General features: G+C 56.6%; 1 protein-coding gene across 1 annotated transcript; it reads right to left on the minus strand.

Moving 5' to 3' along the window:
• Positions 1-1,988: 1,988 nt before the first annotated feature.
• On the minus strand, positions 1,989-22,742 carry PLEKHO2 (pleckstrin homology domain containing O2). Its single transcript, XM_010955248.2, has 6 exons — positions 22,588-22,742; positions 16,532-16,681; positions 12,221-12,337; positions 7,741-7,845; positions 6,102-6,200; positions 1,989-3,836 (listed from the first exon to the last, which is right to left on the minus strand). The coding sequence occupies exons 1-6, from the start codon at positions 22,597-22,599 to the stop codon at positions 2,820-2,822; spliced, it is 1,500 nt and encodes a 499-aa protein (XP_010953550.2). The 5' UTR covers positions 22,600-22,742; the 3' UTR covers positions 1,989-2,819.
• Positions 22,743-23,345: the final 603 nt, after the last annotated feature.

Raw genomic sequence — 23,345 nt, forward strand, 5'->3', positions numbered from 1 at the left:
ACTTATTTTTAGGAAATACACATTGAAGTATTTAGGGGGAAGGACCCATGATAACTAATTCTCCAATGATTCAGAGAAAAGCTGTGTGTGTTACAGAGAGGTGCTCAAAAGATAAGCCAACGGGTTAATGAGCACGTGGGTGTCTTTGTACTATATTTATTCTTGCAGCTTTTCTCTGTGTTTGAAATTATTTCAAAATAAAGTTTTTAAAAATAGAAAAGCAGGAGGGATAAATCGGGAGTTCGGGATTTGCAGATACCAACTACTATATATAAAATACATAAACAAGGTCCTACTGTACAGCACAGGGAACTATGTTCAGTATCTTACAATAGCCTATGATGGAAAAGAATATGAAAAGGTATATATAGGGAGGAGGGTATAGCTCAGTGGTAGAGCTCATGCTTAGCATGCACGGTCTTGGGTTCAATCCCCAGGACCTCCATCAAAAGTAAGTAAGTAAACCTAAATACCTCCCCAACAAAAAGATCAAAAAAGAAAAGAAAAGAAAAGAAAAGGTATACATATAACTGAATCACTATGCTGTACACCAAAAATTAACACACATTGTAAACTGACTATACTTCAATAAAAAAATAAACTAAAAAAAATCGAAAAATATTGTTCCTTATGACAGCCGCTACGCTATAGAAACGTGTGTAGGAGGGTTGAGACTGGAGGGCCTGGCTGAGTTTAGCAAAGACAGCACACCGTGGGAGGGTGAGGCCCCCAGCTAGCCTATGGGAAGGGGGCCCCTGAACAGAGTTTGGAGGACTGGTGATGCCCTGATCAATCTCCACCTACCCACCCTCTGATTCCATGAGGTCCTAGGGCTGGTCCCTATACCAACAAATAGGCTTGAAGCAGAGAAGTTCCATAAAAAGGGATTTATTGCCAAACTTCAAGAAAGGCGCTTCATAAGCAGAAGACATGGAATGTCATCCTCCTCAAGGAGGCAGGCCAGGCAGCCCCTGCGTATTCCAGATCCTCCTCCCTCCACTGAAAGCTGGCTTCCTCTCCTTGGCCCAGGCTGCCAAGACATGGGAACCCCATAGGAACCAACAGTACTAGGCCACTGAGATGACCCCAGAGCTCCTTGCTCAGGCTGGTCACTTATCAGAGGACACTAAGTCCCTGAAAGCAGATGACTTGGCTAAAGCCCCCACCAGTCCAGGCTGCTGGTGGGGGAAGGCTATTCCCCAAAGGAAGACTGCAGGGGGACACATGAGTGTGGGCACCTGGTGACATTCTTGCTGTCATACTGGAGACAGATGGGAGACAGGCAGACTGGCATGGGAGCCTCGTCTGTTCAAGGAGTGTGGTTGGGGGAGGCCAATGGGGGCTCATGAGACACAATGTTGCTGCTCGCCCCCACCCCTGCCTCGTGTAGGCTGCAGAGTGGACACATGCCCTCCTGATCCCCGGCCACCACCCAGAAGAACAAAGCAGAAGTAGAGAAGGCAGCTACCTGCACGGTGGGCATGGCCAGTGACTGGGGGCAGGGGGCAGAAGACCAGAGCATGCAGCTGAGACCCTTCTCTTTCAGCAAACAGAAGTGCACTTGCAGAAATCCCCTGAGCAGGCCTGTCAAGCTGCTCCCACTCCCAAGGCCCCAGGGAGAGTGGTTGTGGCCCTTGGGGCCTCCGCACCTGTAGACTCTGCCCTCAGTCCAGCCACTGCAGCAGGATGGAGACTGGATGTGCTCCTAGCATCAGAGATGTGTTGGGGAGAGGCCCAGGGTGTGGGCACGGACCAGGAAAGGTAAGGGAGAAAATGCTCCTTCCACAAGGAAGTTCAGGAGGAGCAGTCCACGGGGGGCCTGAGCCAGAGGCGTGGGGGGGAAAAGGGAGAGGGAAGTGGTGTCAGGCCCCAGCACACCCCCATCAGCATTTGCATAAATGACTGGGATATTGGACCTGTTTGCACTGTGAAGGAACCACAGAGACCCAGATATAAATCCCATCTGGGAGGCACAGAAGTTGGGCAGCTTCTCTTCTGAAGGTTCATTTATAATGGATTATGCACAGAATTTTCTGATGCTGACATCGGGGTTCACCTGTACAGGAATGTGCAAGGCTGGACACAAGCTGGTGCAGGGCCAGGGACTAGTCTACGAGACCCTTCGAGTTCCTCCTCCCCGCTGGAGTCCTCCAGTCACAGCTCACCAGAGGGGAAGGCCTGCAGAATAGGAAACAGGCCCAGGGAGGGGGCCACACAGCAAAGGGCTTTCTCTCGCAGATGCCTCCCACCCGCTTTCAGAGGCCCTAGCTGGGTTCCAGGTCTCACTCAGCTGAGGGATGAAACTATAGCCTGGACCCAAGGCCTTGGCAGCTACTCAGAATAGGTGGGTGGAGAGGGTTGCTTATGGCTTAAAGCTGCCTCTGCCATGAGGCTCTCTGCCCGGGAACATCTGGACATGGAGGCTGCAGGGGGGCTCAGCTGTGCTCGATTCAGAAGTCAGGAATGTAAACTACTGAGGGTGGGAAGCAGAGATGATGCCGCCCTCAGAAATCCTGAGCGCTGTGCCAAGGCCCTGGGGCGGTTAGGAGCAACCACGCGAGCACAGAGGTCCTGAGTGTATGCTCCCAAGCCAAGCCCAGAGCCGGAGGCCAGGCTAGGCCAGACAGCAGCCCTGGGTGGTACCTGACACCACTGGCCAGGGCAGGGCGGGAAGGATCCCAGGAGTCTCTGCAGGTCCTGGCCAATCCCCAGCGTGCCTGATGGCGCTTCTACAGCCTGAGCAGAAGCACACTTCTCGGCAGGGCTGGGCTCTGGCGGACTGAGCCAGTCAAGAGGGACCGTGCCTGGCCCGGCAGGCCCTAGGGCGCGCTCCTCCTGTAGAGCGTCACCAGCTCCTTCCGCTTCTCCCGTAGCCCAGGTGCTTCCTGGCTCAGCTCTCCCAGATCTCTCATCTCCTGCAGGACCTGGGTGGCCTGCCTCAGCTGCTCCACAGCCTGGCTGAGCAACGACTCGGCGTTCACAGGGGCCGGCTCACTGCCCAGCACCTTTTTCAACAGTTTCTCCGTCTGTTCCGAGGCCACCTTCACCTCCAGCTGGGCTTGGTACAGCTGTTCCCTAGGCTGCCGTGGACGCCGGGGGCCTTCCCCAAGCAGGTCCCCCAGGGAGGAGCAGCGGGGATGGAACCGAGGTTGCGGGTCCCAGGGGGGCAGTGCTGTGGATGTTGCTGCATCATGTGGGGGAGTTCCTGGGGTGCCTGTGGCCTGGGATGGCTTGACAGGCTCAGAAATGTCATCCACACCATTCACTGAGACCTGTGCTGGGGCTGGGGCAGAGGTCTCAGAGGCCCTAGGACTCTGGGCTGGCCCAGAAGCCTCCACACCACTCATAGAGGCTCTCAGTTTCTCCGTTAAGATCTTGGGTGGGGGTGTAGGGGGCTTCCCACCCTCCCTGGAAATAGCCTCAGAAGTCTCAGAACAGGGTAGCTGGGACAGTTCTGCACTCTTACGGTCAGGGGACTCCTCGGCGCTGGGGTTCTCCCAGCTCACCTTCAGTTTGTCAGGCAGGACCTTGTTGGGGGGCTGCTCAGAGCCACTGTCCTTCCCCACTGGAGTCTCTGAGTCTTCTTGGCTTTCAGGGTGGGCCTCAGAGCTTGCTGGGACAGGGGTTGGGGCTCTCTCCCCGGCAGGGGTCTCCACGCTGTCACCAAGACTGGTCGTCTCAGAGGCTGGGGAAGGCTTGGTAGGAGGCATGGGGGGCTGGAGTCTCTCCCGGGGCTGGGCTGCACTGACATCATCGCTGGGGGCAAACACTGGCGGCCCGCTGTCCGGAACATCGAGGTCTAGGCGTGAAAGCCCATCAGAAGCGGCATTGGCTACCTGAGGGGTGGAAGGGGGGCAGGTATGGGTGTAAACGTGGATGACTGGCTGCTCGGTCAGGTATGCCTACTTACAAGGGTACTCGAGCCTTCCCATCCAGGTCCCCCACTCTCCATGCCCTCTGCCCTGCTTCCAAGGCCATTGGTTAGAAGATGAAGTGACTCTCTCATGAACCTTCTCTCACTCCCACAGAATTCCTGGTTTTGGAATCACAGGCCAGGAAGGCAGAGCCAGGCTATCTTCTCAGCGCCCCAGCCTGGCTTCTTCCAGCCTGGGCGATAGGTCACTTTTTGAGTGGCAATTGTGCTGGCCTGAGGGGCAGAGGTCATGGCTCCAGCCTTGTTCCGGGCCCCTATCTGGCTATATGGCCTTGGGATGGTCCCTCTTCCGCAACCACTCACCCAGGGTCCCCACAGCCAGCAGGCATCAGTACCAGAACTCCCACATCACCTTGAGCTCACTCTCTTCTGCTTCCTCACCCTGGAGACCTCTGTCCAGTCTGCCAGCCCCCCAGCCCTGATCTCTCCAGCCTTTGCCTGCCCAGCTGCTCAGCAGCCGGTGCCCACTCTCCTCACACTGTCACATGTGGCCCCAGACGCGGGCAGCCCAGACCACAGCTGACTGCCAGAGGAGAACAGCTGCACCAAGCAGGCGGCTGTCCCCACCTGGCCCCGGGGACCCATGGTCATGGGGACAACTCCTAGGGAGCCTCAGAGGACCTGGAGCCGGGCTGGGCAGGACGCCCACCCGGGGTCCCTGGAGGTCTCTCACTCGCTTTTAAACGCACACAGGAGACGGGGCTAACACATGCACTCAGTCACTGGGACACGAGTCCCCTCCCTGATTTCTTCTCAGAGGGCACCCCTCTCCAAGGCTGGCTCCCCAGCACCTCCCTCAGACACGCCTCTTCTCTCTGGCTGCTTCAGCCTCTCCCTCTGAAGGCTGTTTTTCCCTCAGCTGACAGACACGAACAGGCTGCCTCATCTCAAAAGCAAACTCTCCAATGTCCTTGGCCCCTTCCCATCTCCCTCCTCCCACCACGGTCCCTGTCCCTCCAGAACCAACAGTTCTGCACTCCTATGACAACCCTAAGCTGACTCCTTCTATGAGAAAATGTGCTGAAATGTCACCACCTGCCTTTTCCTCAGTCCCGCCTTGTGACTTGTGGCTGCCAATCCGGCTGATGACCCCCGAGCCTGTGCCCTTTTCTCCGGACAGACACGTCACTTGCCTCTTGGGCTTGTCTTCCTTGGCCCTCTACTGCCCCCAATCCCCCAAAGGTCACATTTGCTGAGGTGCTCTCCTGGAGTCCAAGACCTCCCCGGACCCCAACCATCTACCCCCATGAGTAACCCTGGTCTGAAAAAAGTCTCCGCCCTTCCCCCTTCCCTTTGCCCACAATGTCCCTTTGCCCACAATGTCTCCCAAGTGCCCTGTGCCCAGGGCCTCCGTTCGCCTGGTCTCCAGACTTAGGTTGCCTCTGACAACCTTCCCTCTCTGTCCAGTCCACTTCCCCGAGCCCTATATTCAATCATGAGCCCAGGCAGCTCTTGCTTCCCAGAGTCTCTCCCACCGGCCCCTCCCTTTTCACCCCCTCCTAGAGCCTGGAGGCTCCCTCTCCCTCTATTTTCTGGCCCCCTCTCTTTCCCTCCACCAACCAAACCCACCCTGCCCAAGGCCTCCACCTGACCTCTGGAAGCCACTCTGCCCCCAGCTCCTGCTTTCAAGACCTCCACAATTTCTTCCCCTGACCCCGCCTTCCCAGACCCATCTCCCAGTCAAAGGGACCAGGCAAGCCTCGAACTCTACTGCCCCATGACTCAAGCTCGCACCATTCCCGCCACCCAGGACCTCTGTCACTTCAGGTCTGCCCACTGAAACCTTCCCCACTCTCCGAGGGTCAGCTCAAGTGCCTGTGGGTCCTATGTGGTCCCTCCTGCTCGGCGTCCCAGAGCTGCCCTCTGTACAAAAATTAGATACAGCACTGCTTGGAGCAGTCTGTGGACGGGCTCTTCTCCAGCTGGAAGCTGAGCTCTGAGAGGCGGGGACTAACCTCGGGCTCTCAGTTTCCCTCAGGCACCAGCTCGGCCCAAGGGCACACAGAACACATGCGCCCCCGACGCCGACACCCTGCACACCACTCAGGAAGCCCAATGCCAAGAGTCCTCAGGAAAAAGGTGGTCCCAAGCCCACCGCCACCCTAAGGAGCTGGGGTCCCAGGCTCAACTGACCCCACCCCCATCCAAGCTGGGGGCAAGGCTTTACCTCCTTCAGATGGACTCTCGTAGGGGGCCGGCGCCGCATGCCCCCCCGCACACGGTCCCGTGTCACATGCTCCAGAGCACAGCTCTTGTCCACCTTTACCTGGGAAGGAGAAGGAACCACATCAGTCCCCACCAGGCTTTGGAGAACAGAGGATGCCCGGGCATTCACCTGACTCAGAGGCAGGGTCTAGACCTGCATCCTCGCTTGACAGGCTCCAGTGCCCCATGCTGCCCTCTCTTGGAGGCCTCTCCCTACGTCCGGACCTCTGCTGCACTCCCGGTCTCCACACAGCCTTCATCATCTCTCTGCAGTCCGAGGCGCTCCCTGCTCTGCAGCTGCCCTCTTTGCCTCAGTCTTCCTGCCCAAATGTGGGCTGTGAGCCCTCACCACCCCTCAATCTATTGCAAATATATGAGGAGCCCTGAGACTGCTTTTGTTCTTAGCGGGGAGAGGGGGGAGAAGACAGCCCATGATCGCCTGATACTTGGCTTCCAGAAAAGTCCTATCCTGGCCCCAGTCACTCTCCCAGGACCCCCAGGGGTAGCCCAGGAAAGAGCTGGGCCTCTAGCCCTTCGGGTGGGGGTGTCTGGAGGACAGTATCTCCTTTCTGAGGGTAAGGGAGGGGGCTGAGGGGCAGCCAGGAAGCCACAGTGAGAGTCACATGGGAAATCCAGCCTGAACCCCAGAGGAGCCTGTCCCTGTGATGGGGTTGGGGGGGTAGGCTAAGACTCTTCTGCCCCCAGGTGAGGCTCAGGGCTCAGTCCCATCTGGGGGTCCTCGCAGTGGAGAAGCTGATTCTGCTCTGCCAAAGCAGCAGACTGCAGCCCAGCCCCTGCTCCTGTGGCCTCTAACACCCGTGGTTTGGTCCATCACCCCCGCCCACAAAATGGGGACTTTTCCCCAGCTAGTGAAGGGTTGAGCATGACACAGTCACATAAGACGTGACATAGGAGCCATGGCTGCAAATCAGAGGACCTGGGTATTAAGAAGGGACTTGCTTGGGAAGATTCGCTCTCAAGTCTCAATCTTCTGCAATCTAGGTGGCCCCCGGGTCCATTTTAGCCCAAATAGCTACAAATCCAAGATGTCAAAGATAAACCCTCCCTAGGAGTTCCAGCCCCATGGGCCATCCTGCCTGCCCCGAGCCTGATCATGGCCACTGCTGCCGTCACCACTATAACTCAGGGGGGCTGGGTGGCCACGGCAGACAAATAGGGAGGCCCAGGGCTAGAGCCAGCCGGGCCTGGACTTCACAGCCCAATTGACAAGTGAACTTGTGGCTCTCAGCTCACTGCCAGATCTCTCTGGCCTCGGCTCCCCTGCTGTTTCTAGCTGAAGCTGGGCTGGAAAGGAAGCATGGCTGCAACCAGTTAAATTCTACCCACCACCTACCCATGTTTTAATTTAAAGTAACTTACTTATTTTCCTTACATCTCAGTTTCCTCATCCATAGTATGGGAACACTAGCACCTACTTTGAGGGGTGTTGTGAGGATTAAATACAGTAACAACAGCAGATGCCCAGTGTTTGTAGCTGTGACATAATCAAATGGTTGTCTGGGGTGGAGCAGGGCAGGGTCCACCCCGAGATCACACGTGGTGGGGAGGGGCACAGAGCCATCCATAGGACTGCATCGCACCTCATCAAAAGCCTTGTTCTTGCCTCGGTTGATCCCTTCATTGAGGGCTTTGATCCAGGATTCCTTCTCCTCCCCACTGGGTGCCTGGAACTTGATGTCGCTGACCTGCAGAAGGCAGGGGTGGGGCGGACGGCAGACGTTTAACAGGGTTCACGTTTGGGGTCTTAAGGAAGCTTCCCCCCGCAGACTGAAGACTGAAGTCTGCCCTGGTCAGGAACAAACCAAAAGGACCCCCACATCAGGTCTGATACCAGGGCTTCAGGGCAAGGGCGGGGACAGATCCAGCAGAGAAGGGGCCCTCTCCCTGCATGCTGCTGCCAGAGATTTGGATTCGAATCAGCCTTGTCTTGTGGAAAGAGCCCAGATCTGGTCTCACTCCCAATCTAGTGACTCCCTTAGGCCAGCTGCCTCTGAACTTCAGTTTTCTCTGTAAAGTAGGAGTAGTCCCAGTCTGCAACCTCAATAGACTGAGTCCAAGGGCGGAGGTGACAGGCATGAGGGGTGTCCCTTGGTGAAGGCCCACTGAAGCCAGGGCCACCTGCAGCTGCTAGTGGGTCCCAAACCCAGCCTTGGCCAAGTGAAAAAATCTCAGGATCTCCTTTCTGGAGTTGAATCACAGGTTACAAGAAAGGGCCTTAGGGAGGTCAGTCACAACACCCTCATGAGGACACAGACTCATCATATGGGATGGATTTGGCCAAGGTGGCGGAAAGTAATCCCGGGACTTAACTTCACACCCCAGCCACCAACCCCACCCCACAGGTCCCTTTCCACCTCAGGCAGGAGCGCCAAGCTCCTGCACTGCAGTCAGAAGGCAGCTCAGAGAGGCCCCTCCCTGCCAGGCCCCAAGGTCAGGGAGGAAACGGTGGAAGGAGTGAGGCCACACACACTGAGGAGCCGCCTTGCGTGGTGGAGAGTAGGGCCTCTGAGCTGGACAGACCACCACTCACAGCTGGCTGACCCTGAGCCCCAGGGGGCTATGAAGATCAATGATGTATCAAAAGTGTTGCATCTGGAAGTGGGCACAGAGCAGGTGCTCAGTAATAGGAATTACCACCATTTCTCTCCTTCTGGACAAAAGAGTCCTAGTTTCCTGTCTGGAAAAAAGGATAACGTCCTACCACACAGCAACACTGAAGGAATCAAACATGACGAAAGCCAGGGCCTGCCACATAGTAGGTACTCAGTAAACAGTTACTGAATGAATAGCTAATCAATGAATGAACTGGCCCAAGGTTCCTGTTTTGGGCCGCTGCCCACTCTCTGACCTCAAGATGCCCTAGTTCTTTGTCCAGTGGGTCACCAGCTGCCCATCCCCTGCCAGGGTGTTAGATGGCGCCTGCCCTCCCTGCCTCTCTCCCAGTCATTATGTAACGCGTAGCCCGCCTGGCCCCCTCAGCGTCCTCATTATATAACTTCCTCCTGGCTGCCTCTGCCTTCTTCTCATACAGGGCCCTGGGTCCCACCCACCTCCCCATGCCAGGCACAGCCAAATACTCATTTGCATGACCAGGGTAAATTCAATCCTGGCAGCAGATCAGCAGCTAAGTCGGAAACCCCAGGCCACCTTGGCAACTGCCTCGGCCCAGCCATCAGGGCTGCTAGGGGCTCAGGAAGGGACAGCACTGCGTTCGGGCTCTGCAAGGGCCTCCCCAACCCTGTGATGGGGGCTGCAAGTAAGACGTCCAGGGCAGCCCGTCACCACTGCTGCTGCTCCTGCTCGCAGGCCCTGAGTTGCTGGGGCCCCTGCGGGGTGCAGAACTTAGCATCCCAGAGAGCTTGAGAAATGCACACCTGAACTCAGGAACAGATGTAGCAAGAGAAAGAGTGGGGCAGAGAAAGAGCACTGGCTTGGGAGTCAAGAGCGCAAAGCTCTAGTCCCACCAACCTGCAATGAGACCTGCATGGGTCGCTTCACTACTCAGGGCCTCAGCGGGACCAAGAAGACAATCACTAGACCCAACCCAACTGTGACCCTTCCCCACTGGCGAGCCCACCTAGGCAGGCTGAGGGGAGGGTGTCGGCCCAGGGGCTCCCCTAGGAGGGAATACAAGGTCAAATGGGACCCAGCCCCACCCTAAGGAACCCTGCAATCGTGGCTGAATGAGCCAGGCATCCCATAAGGGTGATGAGAATAGGGACAAACAGGGTATCAAGCAGTTGCTCCTCTTGCCCCACCCCCACCCTCATGTCCTGAAGGGTCCCAGGCTGCACGGGTCCCTCCCCAAGCCCTTCCAAGAAGGTCCAGGGGCACTAGGAGTTAGGAAGCTAACAGGACCGGCCACAGAAAAGACCCACATGGCTGGGAAAGGGGGGGTAAAAAATGGCAGAGAGGAAAGAAGTGGGAGGGGCAGAGAGGAGGCAGGAAAGAGGAAAGGGCCAAGCTGGCTGAAACCTGCAGGGCAGCAAGGCCCAGCAGAGGCCACCCTGCTTCCTGGCAGCGTCTGCCTGTGACCTCATGGCAGGGGTGTGGGGATGGGGAGGCAGGAGGGAGAGGGGCAAGCAAGACACTGGAGTCTTTGTTTATTTGATTAAAGGGGAAAAAAAGGCGGCCTCAGGACCAGACAGCCGGGGTCATGTGACCTCCCGTCCAGCCTGTGGCCTCACTAAGGACGGGAACACCCAAGGCGATAGCAAAGGAGGGGAGTGGGGACACACAGTGCTCTGGGCGGTCCACCATCTGACCTCTGGAGAGCCCCCACTCTCTGTGTGAGCTCCTCGGGTGTGAGGGTCGGGGCCCTTGAGCTGGAACCAGGGTGTGCTGTGCTCCCACTGGCCTGCAGCCCCCACCAATCACTCCACAGCCCCATCTCCTCGACTGATCGCCCTGTTCCTAGAGTCACCCGGAGCCCACCTAAACTCTTGGCAGGACTGGAGGGATGAAAGGGAGGGTGTTGGCTGAGGCAGCTGAGAATGCGGCTGCACAAACAGGCCTCCCAGAAGGTGGCATCCCACCCTGAGTGGGGCCCGACCCACCTAGTCCACCACCAGCGGCTTCTCAGAGCCAGGAAAGGAGGTGGCCCATAGACGGCACTGGCAGAGGACAGAGAAGCAAGGGCCCCTTCACCCCACATCCACATGAGCTCACTAAGACACATACAAAGACGCAGGCAGCCCCTCGGCCAGGGGAGCACTCAGGCGCACACATGCACGTCAGGCACCCAGGCAGACCTTCGTACACAGTGTGCTCTACACGTCTCTCAAACACGCACACAAATACCGCGCCACTCAGAGAGGAAGTGGGTCTCCAGAACAGGGTGGAGGTCTCCAGGGCCTGAAAGACCAAACTGTGGCTCTCCCCTTCCTCCTAAGCAGCAGAGGTCAAGTGAAAGCCACCGCTACTCTGGGCACAGCCCCGTCCCTGGGGTCTAGCGCCACAGTTGCTTCTTTGCCCCCACCCACCACCGAGCAGGACAGAGGGTTAGTAAGTAAAGCATCACGGTCTCCTCCAGGGCCCAGAGCTCAGGGGACCACAGAGGACCGGGCTCCTGGCCCTTAAAGCTGGGGAAAAAACAGGGGGAGCATGTAGCTCAGCGCTAGAGCACATGCTTAGCATGCATAAGGTCCTGGGTTCAATCCCCAGCACATCCATTAAAAATAAATAAATAAATCTAATTACCTCCCCCCTATCCAACACACACAAAAAGCTGGGGAAGAAACAGAATGGCCTCAGGCAAGCCCAGACCAGGCCTGCTCCCCAGTCCCCAGCCTCTGTGACTCAGCCCTGCTCCACAGGACGCGCAGAGGTTGGGGCGGGGCGAGGCGCGGCCTGGCTGCAGATGGGCGCACCAGCCTCCAATCTGAATTCCCTCCCGACATCTGTGAAACTCCGCCACATGTCAACACCCACCCGGCCTCCCCGCCAGAGACGCTGGGTGCAAAGAGTGAACTTCATCTGTACACACAGCATGTCCCAGGGAAAGAAGCTCTCAGGCAAGAGACTTTCTCCAGCTTCAGCCAAGAAAGGACCATGCAAGGGGAGGAAAGTTGGGGGACTGTGGGTCCAAGAACTGAGTCTAGGATGGAGGTTAGGAGGGGTGGTCCACCCAGGAAGGCCTGGGATGAGAGAAGGGTGTGGCCGCCTGACTACGAGAGGTGACGGCCTCATTCCCCAGTTTTCTTGCCTCAGTCCTGGGCCTCCTGTGTCCAGGGTGTGGGAGAAGGCCAAGGGCCCCACCTCCCAAAGGCTACTTTCCAACTCTAGCCTGGGAAGGAGGCCCCAGGGCCTGGAAGGAGAGCAGAGCTCTCAGCAGAGCCCTAAATGCACCTCCTATCAACCAGGGGCTGGGGGACTCCAAGACAAAACGAGCCAAAGGTCCAATTGGTGGCCGCCCCTGGGTTTGAGCTTCAGCCACACTCCACAGAGAACTGGCAGGTTGCATCCAGGGGCCCAGCCTGTCTTAAAGAGCCTTCCACAGGGGATCTTCCCAAGCAGATCCTGGCCTGGAGGGAGGTCAGCCAGCGGTGGGCCGAGCCCTACCTTGTTCCCTGGGGACCGCAGCAGGATAAAGCGGTGTTTCCGCTTGAGGAGGGCACGAAGGTCCTGGCACTTCTCATAGCTGCCCAGCTCCACTGTCTCCACACACTTCTGCTCGTCCTGGGGAGGAAGACAGGGGACACAGTGAGAGCTAGATGCACCCAGACCCTCAATACCCAGGCCTCGCCCCAGACCCTGATTCCACTCAGTGAGGGTATCACTTGGTCAGAGGGGGACCTTGGGCTGCCAATCAACCACCAAGATGCAGAATTCAGACCTTGGCAAGTAGATGGGGCTCAATCTGTAATGGTTGGGGGAACGCCCTCAAGGCTCACCATCCGCATGAGAAATGGGGTTCAGGTAGCAGGGCTGACTCAAAGGAGGAAACAGGGGAAGATGGAGAGGCTTAGGAAAGTGGTTGGGGGTCCAAGCAGAGATCTGTGAAGAAGGTGGCCTGGAAGAAGGAGCAAGTCATCACAAAATGATGGGGAGAAAAGGTTTCCCAGGCAGAGCCACAGAGGGAAGCGTAAATAAGGCTTGTTCAGGGCTACGCACCCTGCCTTCACCACAGTGATCCTGAGCTGACTTCCCCACTTGGCCTCTTCCTCCACTGACCCTTGGCTTGGGGTGAGAGGCCACTCTCCATGGCCTGCCAAGGGGAGAGGGCAAGAGTTCCTTCAAGAGCACCCACTCCAGGGGGAGGGTATAGCTCAGTGGTAGAGAGTGAGCACGAGGGCCTGGGTTCAATCCCCAGTACCTCCACTAATAAATAAATAAAAACCTAATTATCCACCCCCCCTCAACACACACAAGAGCGCCCATCCCAAGCCTGCCACCCTGAGGCCTCATCATTAGTAGGGCTGGTGGCCAGCCTCTTCTCAGCTACCCCTGAACACTGGCTGGGCTGCATTCCTGCCCACCAGCCCTGGCCATTCAGCGTAGGCTTCCTAGTGGGTTCTGCCCACCAGGTAGGTGCCTCCCCAGCAAGCGGCTTGGGGCACACTCCTCCCTCAGTGGTGGTCAGCTGGTTCCTCGTCCGGGGGAGACCCAGCTGGAACAGCTTTCTGGGTGTGGCGCACTCTTACTCTGGAGATTCCAGGGAAGTAGATGCAGGCCCTCCAGACTGGCCAACAAGTTAAGCAAACTTTCGCTTAACATCATGCAGAACCAGCAGGAGCATCCAACCAGCGACCGCCTCAGTGCTCTGCAGTTTTGGGTGGAATGTCTGGAAGGCAGTGACTCAATTATTTGCAGAGGAAATGCCCCAATTTCCCTCCATGATAATCCACATATACTAAGAAACCCTGATACTTAGTAAAACGTTTGCATCCTGATTCTTCCAAGCCTTCAAGCACCCTGAAATCCCAGAGACCCAATATTTGCCTCATTCTATAGAGGAAGAGGCAAAGCGATTTGCCTTAGGAGTACAGAACCAAATATAAGGGGTAGGGCCAAACTCAAATGCACATCCTCTGACTCCCAGGCCAGAGCTCCTTCCAGCTACAACACTTCTCCCAGCCAGAGGCTGGGCAGTGCTTAATGGCAGGTGCTCTGCACCAGTGGTCCTCCAGGTGTGGTACTTGGGCCAGCAGCAGCAGCAGCATCTGAGAACTTTTTAGAAATGCAAATTCTCAACCCCCATCCCTACTGAATCATAATCTTAGGAGAAAGGGCCTGGCACTCTGAGTTTTAAGCCCTCCAGACGATTGTGATGTATGCAAAAGTTTGGGAACCTCTGCTCTACACCAGAGGTTCTCAACCTTGGTAGCATCTGGGAGCTTTAAAAGCCCCAATGTCCAGGCAACATCCCAGACCAATTACATCAGGATCCCTGGCGGGTAGAGCCCAGACATCAGTATTTTTCAAAGCAGATGACTGCACAGCCAAGGTGGGTAAGCACTGATCTACTTTCTCTTCAGCCCCTCACAGAAAGGGGAAGAGGTAGCCTGATCTTTCCCAACCAGATTCAATCAGGTGTCTTTCCCCATTTTTGCCTCCAGCAGCTCTTTCCAACCCTTAGTCTCCAATCCCTTCCAGGTTCCTGCACTCCACACAAGGCTGGTAAAATCCACCTGCTCCAGGAAGCTGCCCTGCCCACTCGCATGAGCCCGAGCATCAGTGCTCTCTCCCTCCTCTGAGGTCCCACATCAGCGGGCACCTCTGCAGGCGTCATTCCAGGTGCTAGACATGCCCTGCCACGGGGAAGAAAGTCCTGACTCCCTACTAAGCCATCTCTTTCTACCCTCTGCTGCATGTGTCTGCTCTCCTTTCTGCTCCCTCTACAGCGCCCTACAAGAGGCAGCCCTCAAGGGTGGTGGATATAGGAAAAGTTCACTGAACTGAATGCCTGACTCAGAGTGAGACTACAGGAAGGACTCCCCATCCCAGAGAGTGCGGCTCACCTGTCCCATGTGCACAGGCCTCTTCCAACTGGGCAACTACTGGCCCAAACATACCCTCCTCTGCCTGGAAACAAAAAGTCAGTCCATCTCCACCAGCTGGCTCCCTATGCCCGCCTGACCTGGGTCTCCTCTCAACCTGAAACGCTGAATCATCCGGCCCTTCTGCAGCTCAGAAGAATCGGATAAACCAGCAGGCACTGGGCGGGGGCAGCATTTTTGGAATGTCAGCCTCACTGACAGCAAAGAAACAGCCAAGAGCCATTCGCACTCGCCTAGTTCCTTACATCAGAAACAGGAATTGAACTAATAAGCATTTCTCAATTCCTTCTCCTGAGCCAAGCTCCCCCACCCTCAAGTGCTAAGTTCTTGAAACTGCACTGAGGTTTTTAATAGTGATTTTTTTTTTTTAAAGTGTGATTTAGACTTTTCACGTTTAGGGGATGTGAAATCCTTTCTGCTTCTCAGATGTGGCCAGATGCAGAGAGGCGGCCCAGGACAGGCTGGCAGCGCCTGACAGGCTGACAGCTGGGGGCCTGCCACTCAACTCTTACGGCAGCTGAGACTGGAGGAAGCTGTGACAACCCCCTTTATTTATAAAAATAGCCCCCTGCCGCCACCATAGCACAACCTAATTTGGTGACAGCAGCAGTGCAGAACATCTGGGGGGCTGTCTGCCCCATGCACCCCCCTTGGCCTTCTCCAGCTGCTTCTCTGACACCCCAACTCCATGAGCCTGGGGACTCGGGCAGGAAAGATGAGGTGCTTCTAAAGGCAGCTCCTTTAAACACCTAGATCTGGCTGCCCAAGCTTTCTTGGCCTGGAACAATTATGAATTTGCCAAGACAGCCTGAGGCACGCTGACAGAGGCTGATAGGGAAGGGTAGGAACCCTCTTCCTCTGCCCCAAGGCCAGTTCTACCCGCCCCCCAATGTCAAAGGCACAGAGTGATTAGCCCATTTTTAGGGACAGGCCCTCTGATAGCCTCAGCATCTCCAGGTAGAAGCCACCTTTCCTCCTCAGGTCTTCACCCAGAACTGGTTCGACCCTTATTTAACACACAACTTCCGAATCCTTAGTTGTTCAAATTCTAAGCCTGCTGAAATGAAAATGGGCACTTCCCTGAAGTGGGAAGACGTGAGGACTGGGAAAGGCACAAGGGTAGCAGAAATGGCAACTGGCAGCTTGATGTTAAAGGAGAAAGAAAAGCTGAAAAGTACAGTCCGGCAGCACAGAACGGTCTGGGCATCAGCGACGCCGAGCTATCAGGGAGAGCCTCCATTTAGGCCGGCACCTTCTGTGGAAGAAGGCAGACAATATTCACCATACTTTAGAGGATTTCCACCAAAAATAAATTTTTGAGTTTACTTGCTGGCATAGCTGGGTGGAGAGAGCCCTGACTTTGGTTCTAGATCTAACCTTCATTCACTGAAATGCTGGACAGGATTCGGCCGCCCTGGACCTCAGGGTCCTCCTCTGTAGAATGTAACATGCCGACCTCTCTCACAGGACTATCGTGAGCATCGTCCAAGAGGTGTGTAAGACCTCTAAACAAGCACGAGCCATAAGTATCATTTCTACTCTCATCACTGAGTAGAGCAAGGCTGTTTTCTGTAAGAGTCACACGTGTGGAACCTAGCCCCTAGCGTGGGTGTCAGGCTGAGGAGACACACACGTCCCCACGCACACACGCCTCAAAGAGCCCCTCATCTAGAAGCCCCAGACTTGCACCTGGAGGTTTTGTCGCCGTGTGGCACAGACTCAGAGAAGACCAGGCAATCACCCAAGGTTGCACAGCAGGTCAAAGGCGGAGAAGGTCTTCCAGCCCTGGTTCTGGATCCTCTGCTGGCCTGGGCTGCCCTCCCTTTGCTCCCTGCCCTGGCACCCCCAAACTCAAAACCAGGCAGGCGCTTACCTCGTTCTCGTAGACCAGCAGCTGGGCCTGGCAGAGGAGCAGATAGCGGTCTTTCCAGAGCCCCAGGAAGCCCCCACTGCTCTTCTTGATCCAGCCAGCCTTGTCCGCCGTCTGTGCTCCCCGAGGCTTCTCGCCTCCCTCCTTCACACCCTGTAAGAGAGCACCGGGACACGGCGTGAGGGCCGCTGCCGTGACGCCACACAATGGATGTGTCCCTCTGCTGGAAACCTACTGACACCGCCCCACGTGAGCATCCCCACAACGCCTGATGCAGAAACTCTTGATCCAGCACCAGGAAAAACAGTAATAACAGCAGCCACCTTATACTGAGCCACCGTATTATGTTTTACATACACCGTCTCATTTAACTCGTGCGACTGCCCTCCCAGGCAGAAGCATCATTATCCACATGTCCTGGCAGACTGGGAAGCTCCTTTGAGGGGAAAGATGACTTGCCAGAGTCACACTGCTGGAAGGACAGAATCAGAATTCAAACTGGGTCTCTGGCCCCATGTTCTTCCCCCTCCACCATTCCTCCTCCCGTGAGTTCATTCAGCCAATGAACACACGTTGTACTGAGCACCTACAGTGTCACAGGTGCTGGAGGAGGCAGAGAAGAATAAAAGTAATGCATCTTTGCCCTCATAGAGCTGGCAATGCGGGGAAGGAGGAGCTGAACAAACACCAGACATGAACACATTAACAAGTGTGAGATGCTTGCTCATGAAACACTGAAGGGAAGTGAAAAGCAGGGAATGAGAGGACAGCGGGGGATCTGGTTCAGATCAGGGTGGCCCAGGAAGGACCCCGGGAGGAGAGGACGTTTAAGCAGGATCAGAAGGGAGGAGGCAGGCAGGCAGAGTGGTCATCTTCCTCTCTACCCCTACCCTTTCAGAGAGCCCACTCTGCAGCCCCCGCGTCCTGCCCCAAAGCAGGAAGCTCCTCTGCCCTCACTCCCGCCCCAGGCCAGGAGGTTGAAGCAGCCACCCCATCTGGTAAGGGCATCAAGGATGCTGCCATCAACCACAGGCTGGTACAGAAAATAAACTCAAGGTCTCCTCCAGGACATGGCAGCCACCCTGGAGCCTCCAGGCCAGCCACCGACATCTTGTGCCCTTTGATTACCTGCTTGGGTAGCTGGGTGCCAGGTATATGGCTACCAGATGGGGTTGAATTCACCCTTAGTCCCCAGAACCCAGCACTGTTCCTTTACACATAATGGGTGCAAAAATATACCCAATTTGCTAACCACTTTGCTTCAGTGACTGGTACCCACAGCGGTGAGTGTAAAGGGGAGGGTGGAAGAGAGGGGGTTAAGAAGCGTGTCAGAATCTAGAGGATGCTAGAAGGAAATCAGCACTAATTTTGACTACTTTATAATTTACATAAAGCTCAAAAAAGGGGTTCCCGTTAAAAGGAGCATAATTCTCCCCAGGGATACCCTGTGACCACAACTGCCTTTGGAAGGACAAGTCCAGACAGAAGTGTGGTGAGCTGTCAGGGGCTGGGCCGGGCACAGCCACCCTGCTCTCCATTGTGGCGGAGGAGCCCCAGCCTGGCTCTCACTGAGGCCCCCTCACCCTCTGAACTTCACACACCAGTGATCAGGAGTCTGAGCTTTGAAGACCAAGTCACACAGACCAGGTCCCCACCCAGGTCAAGAGGCAAGTCACTCGATCTGTCTAAGCCTCAGTTTCTTCATCTGTGAAATGACAATATTAGCAGAAGTTGCAATGATTATAACTCCATGAGGGCAGGGATTTTTGTTCTGTTTACTGCTGTATCCCCAGTGCCTAGACGGTGTCTAGCACACAGTCGGCACTCAATAAATGTTTGTTTCTGGACAAAAAGATAAGGCATACAAAGCAGTGCCTCGGATACCCTAAACTTAAAAGTAAATGGTAGCTGTCATTATTGTTACTGTTGTCACTGCCATCCCCTCGCTCTCAGGGACCCACTCCCTGGGCCTCAGAATTCCGGACAAGGCCTTTCTGGGCTCAGCTGCTGGGCCTCAGTGCCCCAGGAGCTCCAGGAAAGCAAGGTGCCCCCTCAGGGTCTCTTTCTAACTTGTAGATGACAAGAGGGAAGTGGGATGGTCCCAAGAGGTCTTCCCAGATCGAGGAATGAGGAAGTGGGAGGCTTGCCTACAGGCCAGTTATGAGCCACCCTGACTGGGGGAAAAGGGGACTTCAGGGCTGTTAGATAAGAAAGGAGAGGGTCTAGCACCCTACTGTGCACCCAACGCCCCGCATTACCAGAGATCTTGTGTTTAGCCCCTTGGGCTGTGTGACCCACAGGGGCCTCATCCCCTCAGAGACCCCTGCAAGCCAGTCCAGGCCCAGGGCTGGAAGGGAAGAAGTGAGAAATGGGAAACCCCACCCCCACATTTCACACGTCACACCTCTCCCTCAGCAGCTACAGCAGTTGGCCACCTCCTAGGACTGCAGACTCTGGGCTTCTCCTAAACGAGACTGTGGAGCATGGAGCCGCTGCCCAGATCTTCCCCCTCACTCCAAGCTCGCCTCCTGTTTTCAGGGGCCCACCCACCACCCCATGGGATCTCACACCCCTTTCTAAACTCCCTCCACTTGTGACCTCCCCTGCCTGCCTCACCCAGAGCCTGGCACGTGAAAACTTCCTGCCACGTGAAAGCTCCGGGGGCCAGGCTGGAACCCGGTGCCTTGACCACTGTCCCCTCTGGGTGTTGTGGAGCAGTGCCCAGTGAAGACCACAACTGGACTAGCTAGAGAAGCAAGTCCAGGGCTTTTAGGGATGAGGGGACCAGGATGCGACTGAGGAGAGAAGGCACTTTGGGATGGGGAGAGTGACAACTGAGGGGCTGGAGGTGGCATGAACCAAAGTCCAGAGAAGGGTCCCTTTGTCAGGAATCAGCTACAGCAACAGCCACCAGAGGAGAGGCCCGGCTGGAGGTCAGAGTCCTGCTTGCCGGCCACCCTTCACCCAGCCCTCTCCCTGCCCCTCAGACACTCTCCCACCCGGGGCTGGGCTATGCCCCAGTAAGTTTTAATAAGCAGCCCCTCCCCTTGGCAGGGCTCACAGGGGAGTTTTTGTCCTGCTCAGCCCAGTTTCTCGGCCTCTTCTCCTCTTATTGACCAGCTGACCACTGTTCTTTCTGTTCGCCTTCTCCTCTCCCACCCATCCTCACTCAGGCCCTCCCCTGCCCACCGTGGGATGCTTCTGAGGCACCCCTGGGCGCCAGCCTGGCCCCACTCTGTCTGAGGTGGGAGGGTCTCTGGGTCATTCATTTAAAAGAAAAAAAAAAAAGGAAGAAGATGCCAGGTCACCCCAACCCTGGGCACAGAAGGGAACAGGTGGAAAGCCATAACACAGGCCATGACAGAGGGACAGAGACCAGCAGAAGGGAACTTGCTGGCACCTCACATCACAGGGAGCTTATGATGATGACCTTTGCCCTTTGACTAAACCCCATGATGTTCTGACCAAACCCTGCTAAGAACCCCCCACGTCGGAGGTCTGTGATGGGGCGATCAGGGAGGGGAAGCAAAGGCTCTGCCCTGGGGAACGTCCAGTCTGATGAGGGCAACACAGACCCTGCACAAGGCAAGTGCTCAGCCTGGGGGTTGGTGGGCATCCCCCGCTTGAGAGGACCTGAGCCTGCTGGGGGGGTCCTAGCACCTCCCCAGAGGAATACATCTTAGCTCTCTGGCGGGGTAAGGGCTTGGGGTTAGTTTGGGAAGCCCTTGCAGGAGGGAAAGAGACACACACCTTGGCCCAGAGAAGGAAAGGCACAAAGGGTATCACAGACCCTACACTCAGGAGGAGAAAGCGCAGGCCAGAAAGGGCCAGAGATTAGCTCACGGTCAAGTGCTGGGACAGGACACTGCCCTGCCTCTCTCTAGATAGGTAAGGGCAAACGAGCCACCTGGAGCCACTGGGGAGCTGGAGGCCAAGCCAGGGAAAGGCATGGCTGAGAGGAAGAGGGGCAGAACCCCAGGGCAGGGACAGGAAAGCCTGAGTTCAAGGTTTTTAACCCTACTCCAGTGGCAACAATACTTCACACTGATCCCTGCAGCTTTCAAAGCTTTTGCACATAGGGCATGGCATTTCTGGTCTGCCCACCTCCCTCATTTTATAGATGGGGATATGGAGGCCCTGAGAACACAACTGGATAGAAGCTCAGTGCCCAGAGCCACCCTTCACCAAATCTCAGCCTGAAAGGAACTACCAATCCATTGCACGGAAGAGTTCACTGAGGCTGAGGGGGCTTGGCACCAGGATGCCTGAGGCATGGGGAGGAAGTTCAAAGCTGGGGGAGGACTGAAAGCAGACATTTGGGAGTGAGATGATTAGGCCAGCCCAGGGTCATGGGGTAGAGCAGGTGACCATGATCTAAGAGGTGTTTTAGAGAAATGAGGATGGGCACTGGGGCCTGGAGAAACCAGGGGAAATGACTAGAGGAAGAAATGGGCGAAAGAGAGATACCAAAGGGGAAGTAGGGGATACGGAGCCCCTGGCTGTGTGGGAGGTGGTAGGCAAGATCTTAGATAGCCCAGGTATGCGGGGAGCTTTTGGCATCTGCAGTCAGTAAGTGGCAATGCAAGAGACTCAGGACCAGAGGGAGTACACGGCTGGGCTGGGCCAACCACGAGACAAACCATCGGCCCAGGAGGCCCCAGGAGAACTTCCCTTAATTGGGGGCCAGAGCAGATCAGGAGATGGAGTAATCCTGTCCCACATCCTCTGGGAGAAGGGGTGGGGCTACAGCCAGACAGCCTGGGCCCTCACAACAGGAGTAGGGGGGCAGCCCCATCCCTGTCAGCAAACAACCACAGCAAATCATAGTGGCCTGACTTTGCCCCCTACTTCCAGCCACTCTGAGAGAAGGGACTACAATCAGAACCTGGGGAGGAGGCCAGGCCCTATATTTTATAGAAGAGGAAATGCAAGATGAGAGGGGAAGTGACTTATCTACCATCCCACAGAAATGCAGGGCCTGGCCTAGAGGGAACATTGACAGATACCCCAGCTGCCCCTGGTCAGTGGTCCTAGGAAGTAGGGAGATGAGCACTGACAGGGACACAGGCAGCCTGGCCTCCAGCTGGCCAGGGTTGGCCCAAGAGTGAAGGCTTCATCTTTCATCCATGTAAAGACACATCCCCTTCCATTTGTCTGGGAGGGGCAGAAGCTGAGACTCCCCCCGCCACCTCCAAGGTACCAGAAGCAAAATCCTCTAGCCTCAGTAGGCCCCTCCCTAATTTATTCATTCCACAGTCACACATTAAGTGCTGGCTGTGTGCTTAGATGAGGTGGCTATTGAGAGAACTGAGTCTGCAAGTCAAGAGCAGGGATCACAGAGTGCCTGATCCCACCCCAGACCAAGATGGTTTTGAGGGGTAAGAGGCAGGTTCGAGGGGCACTGCTGGTCCAGCTTCCCAGCTCCTCCAGGGAGTCAGCCCTCCCAGGGATGTGGCGAAGGCAGGAGCGGGGATCAGCCCCTACATGGGCCTGACTCCTCAGTAGGGGAGAAGGCAGACTCATAGGGGAAAGGGGCTCACAGAAACGTAAACAGGAGAGAAAAATGCAACTTCTCCAGTCCTCGAGCCACCAGACACGGTCACAGCTTCAAGATTCCTTGAGACAGGGACTCCAGAACCCACAAACCCACCACAACACACACACACACACACACGGTTTGGCCCTTCAGGATCTGACCTGGACGGCACAGGGAGTCAATGGTAACCAGAGTTCGAGCCCAGCAACCCAGGCCACTTTCAGCAAGCCATCAAACTGACCAGAGCCTCAGTCTCCCCATCAGTCGGATGGGAACAGTATCAGCCACCATGCCCACAGTTGGTAAAAGAAGACAGATAATGAAAGAGGACGAGTCTACGAGTCTAGGATCTCTACAACGGCCTCTGCCTCCTCCCAACTGCCTAGACTCTGCCCGGGTGGTGGGGGTGTCCGCAGACCCGCCGGAGAGGGGCTGGCTAGAACAAGGGCCTGAACCAGGGACCCAGCCTCCGTGAGGGGCTCGTAGACTCCAGCCCCGGCCCCGCGCCTGGCCCGGCCCTCACCTCTTCTTCCATGGCGAGTCCGGCCGCTCAACCACTCGGCCGCTCAGTCCCCGCGCCGCGCGGGCTCCTCCACCTCCATCCGCGCCGGGGCCGGGCGGCGGCTCTGTGCGTTCTGTCCCGCGGGCTGCCGGGGGCCCAAGAAACTTCGGGGGGGCGGGGCCGAGGGCGGAGAGAGGCTTCCGGGGGCTGGGGGCGGGGCCTGGGGAGGGGACTAGCGGGGCCCCGAGGCCCGGGTCTGGAGCGGGAAAAGAGGGACGGGGCCGGGCTGAGGGAGGAGCCTGGGCGGGGCCGGGCGGGGGTTTGGGGACTGGATGGAGGAGCGGGAGCCCGAGGAAGACGGTGGGGCGGGGGACAGGGCGGAGAGAGGTTTCCCCGACCCGCAGAGGGAGAGGGACTGGAAGGCGATGAAGAGTGCGGGGAACCGGCAGGGAGAGGGGGAGGGGGCTTCCGGCCTTAGGCGGAGGCGCGGGAAGCGGGCGGGGTCCGAGGGCCGGGCCCGGGTGGGGCATGTCCGAGCGAGCGCCCGAGGTGCAGGCTTCTTGTGCCTTTGAGGTTGCCAGAGTGGGCCAAGCCGCCCCGGGCAGCCCAGAAATGGGGGCATCCAGAGACTCCTTTCTTCCCTGACGCTGGGGTAGTGGCGACAACGTGGTCCTCTTCTCCGTGGAACCTCCTGGCAGGGCGGCGCCTAGGGCTCCGGTCACGGTCTCGGAGAGTACCGTCCCGAGAGAGAGTATAACAGGAAGACCTGGTGCTGAAAG

The sequence above is a fragment of the Camelus bactrianus genome, chromosome 6 (genome assembly GCF_048773025.1).
Source record: "Camelus bactrianus isolate YW-2024 breed Bactrian camel chromosome 6, ASM4877302v1, whole genome shotgun sequence".
Classification (NCBI taxonomy): Eukaryota; Metazoa; Chordata; class Mammalia; order Artiodactyla; family Camelidae; genus Camelus; species Camelus bactrianus.

What these genes read in the sequence shown, in the direction of transcription:
- PLEKHO2 (XM_010955248.2), bottom strand. An exon ending in AGAACAAGGCTTTTGATGAG is followed by an intron (nt 6,201 to 7,740) that starts GTGCGATGCAGT and finishes TCTCCTTCCCAG; the next exon opens with GTAAAGGTGGACAAGAGCTG. An exon ending in CGAGAGTCCATCTGAAGGAG is followed by an intron (nt 3,837 to 6,101) that starts GTAAAGCCTTGC and finishes TCCACCCCTCAG; the next exon opens with GTAGCCAATGCCGCTTCTGA.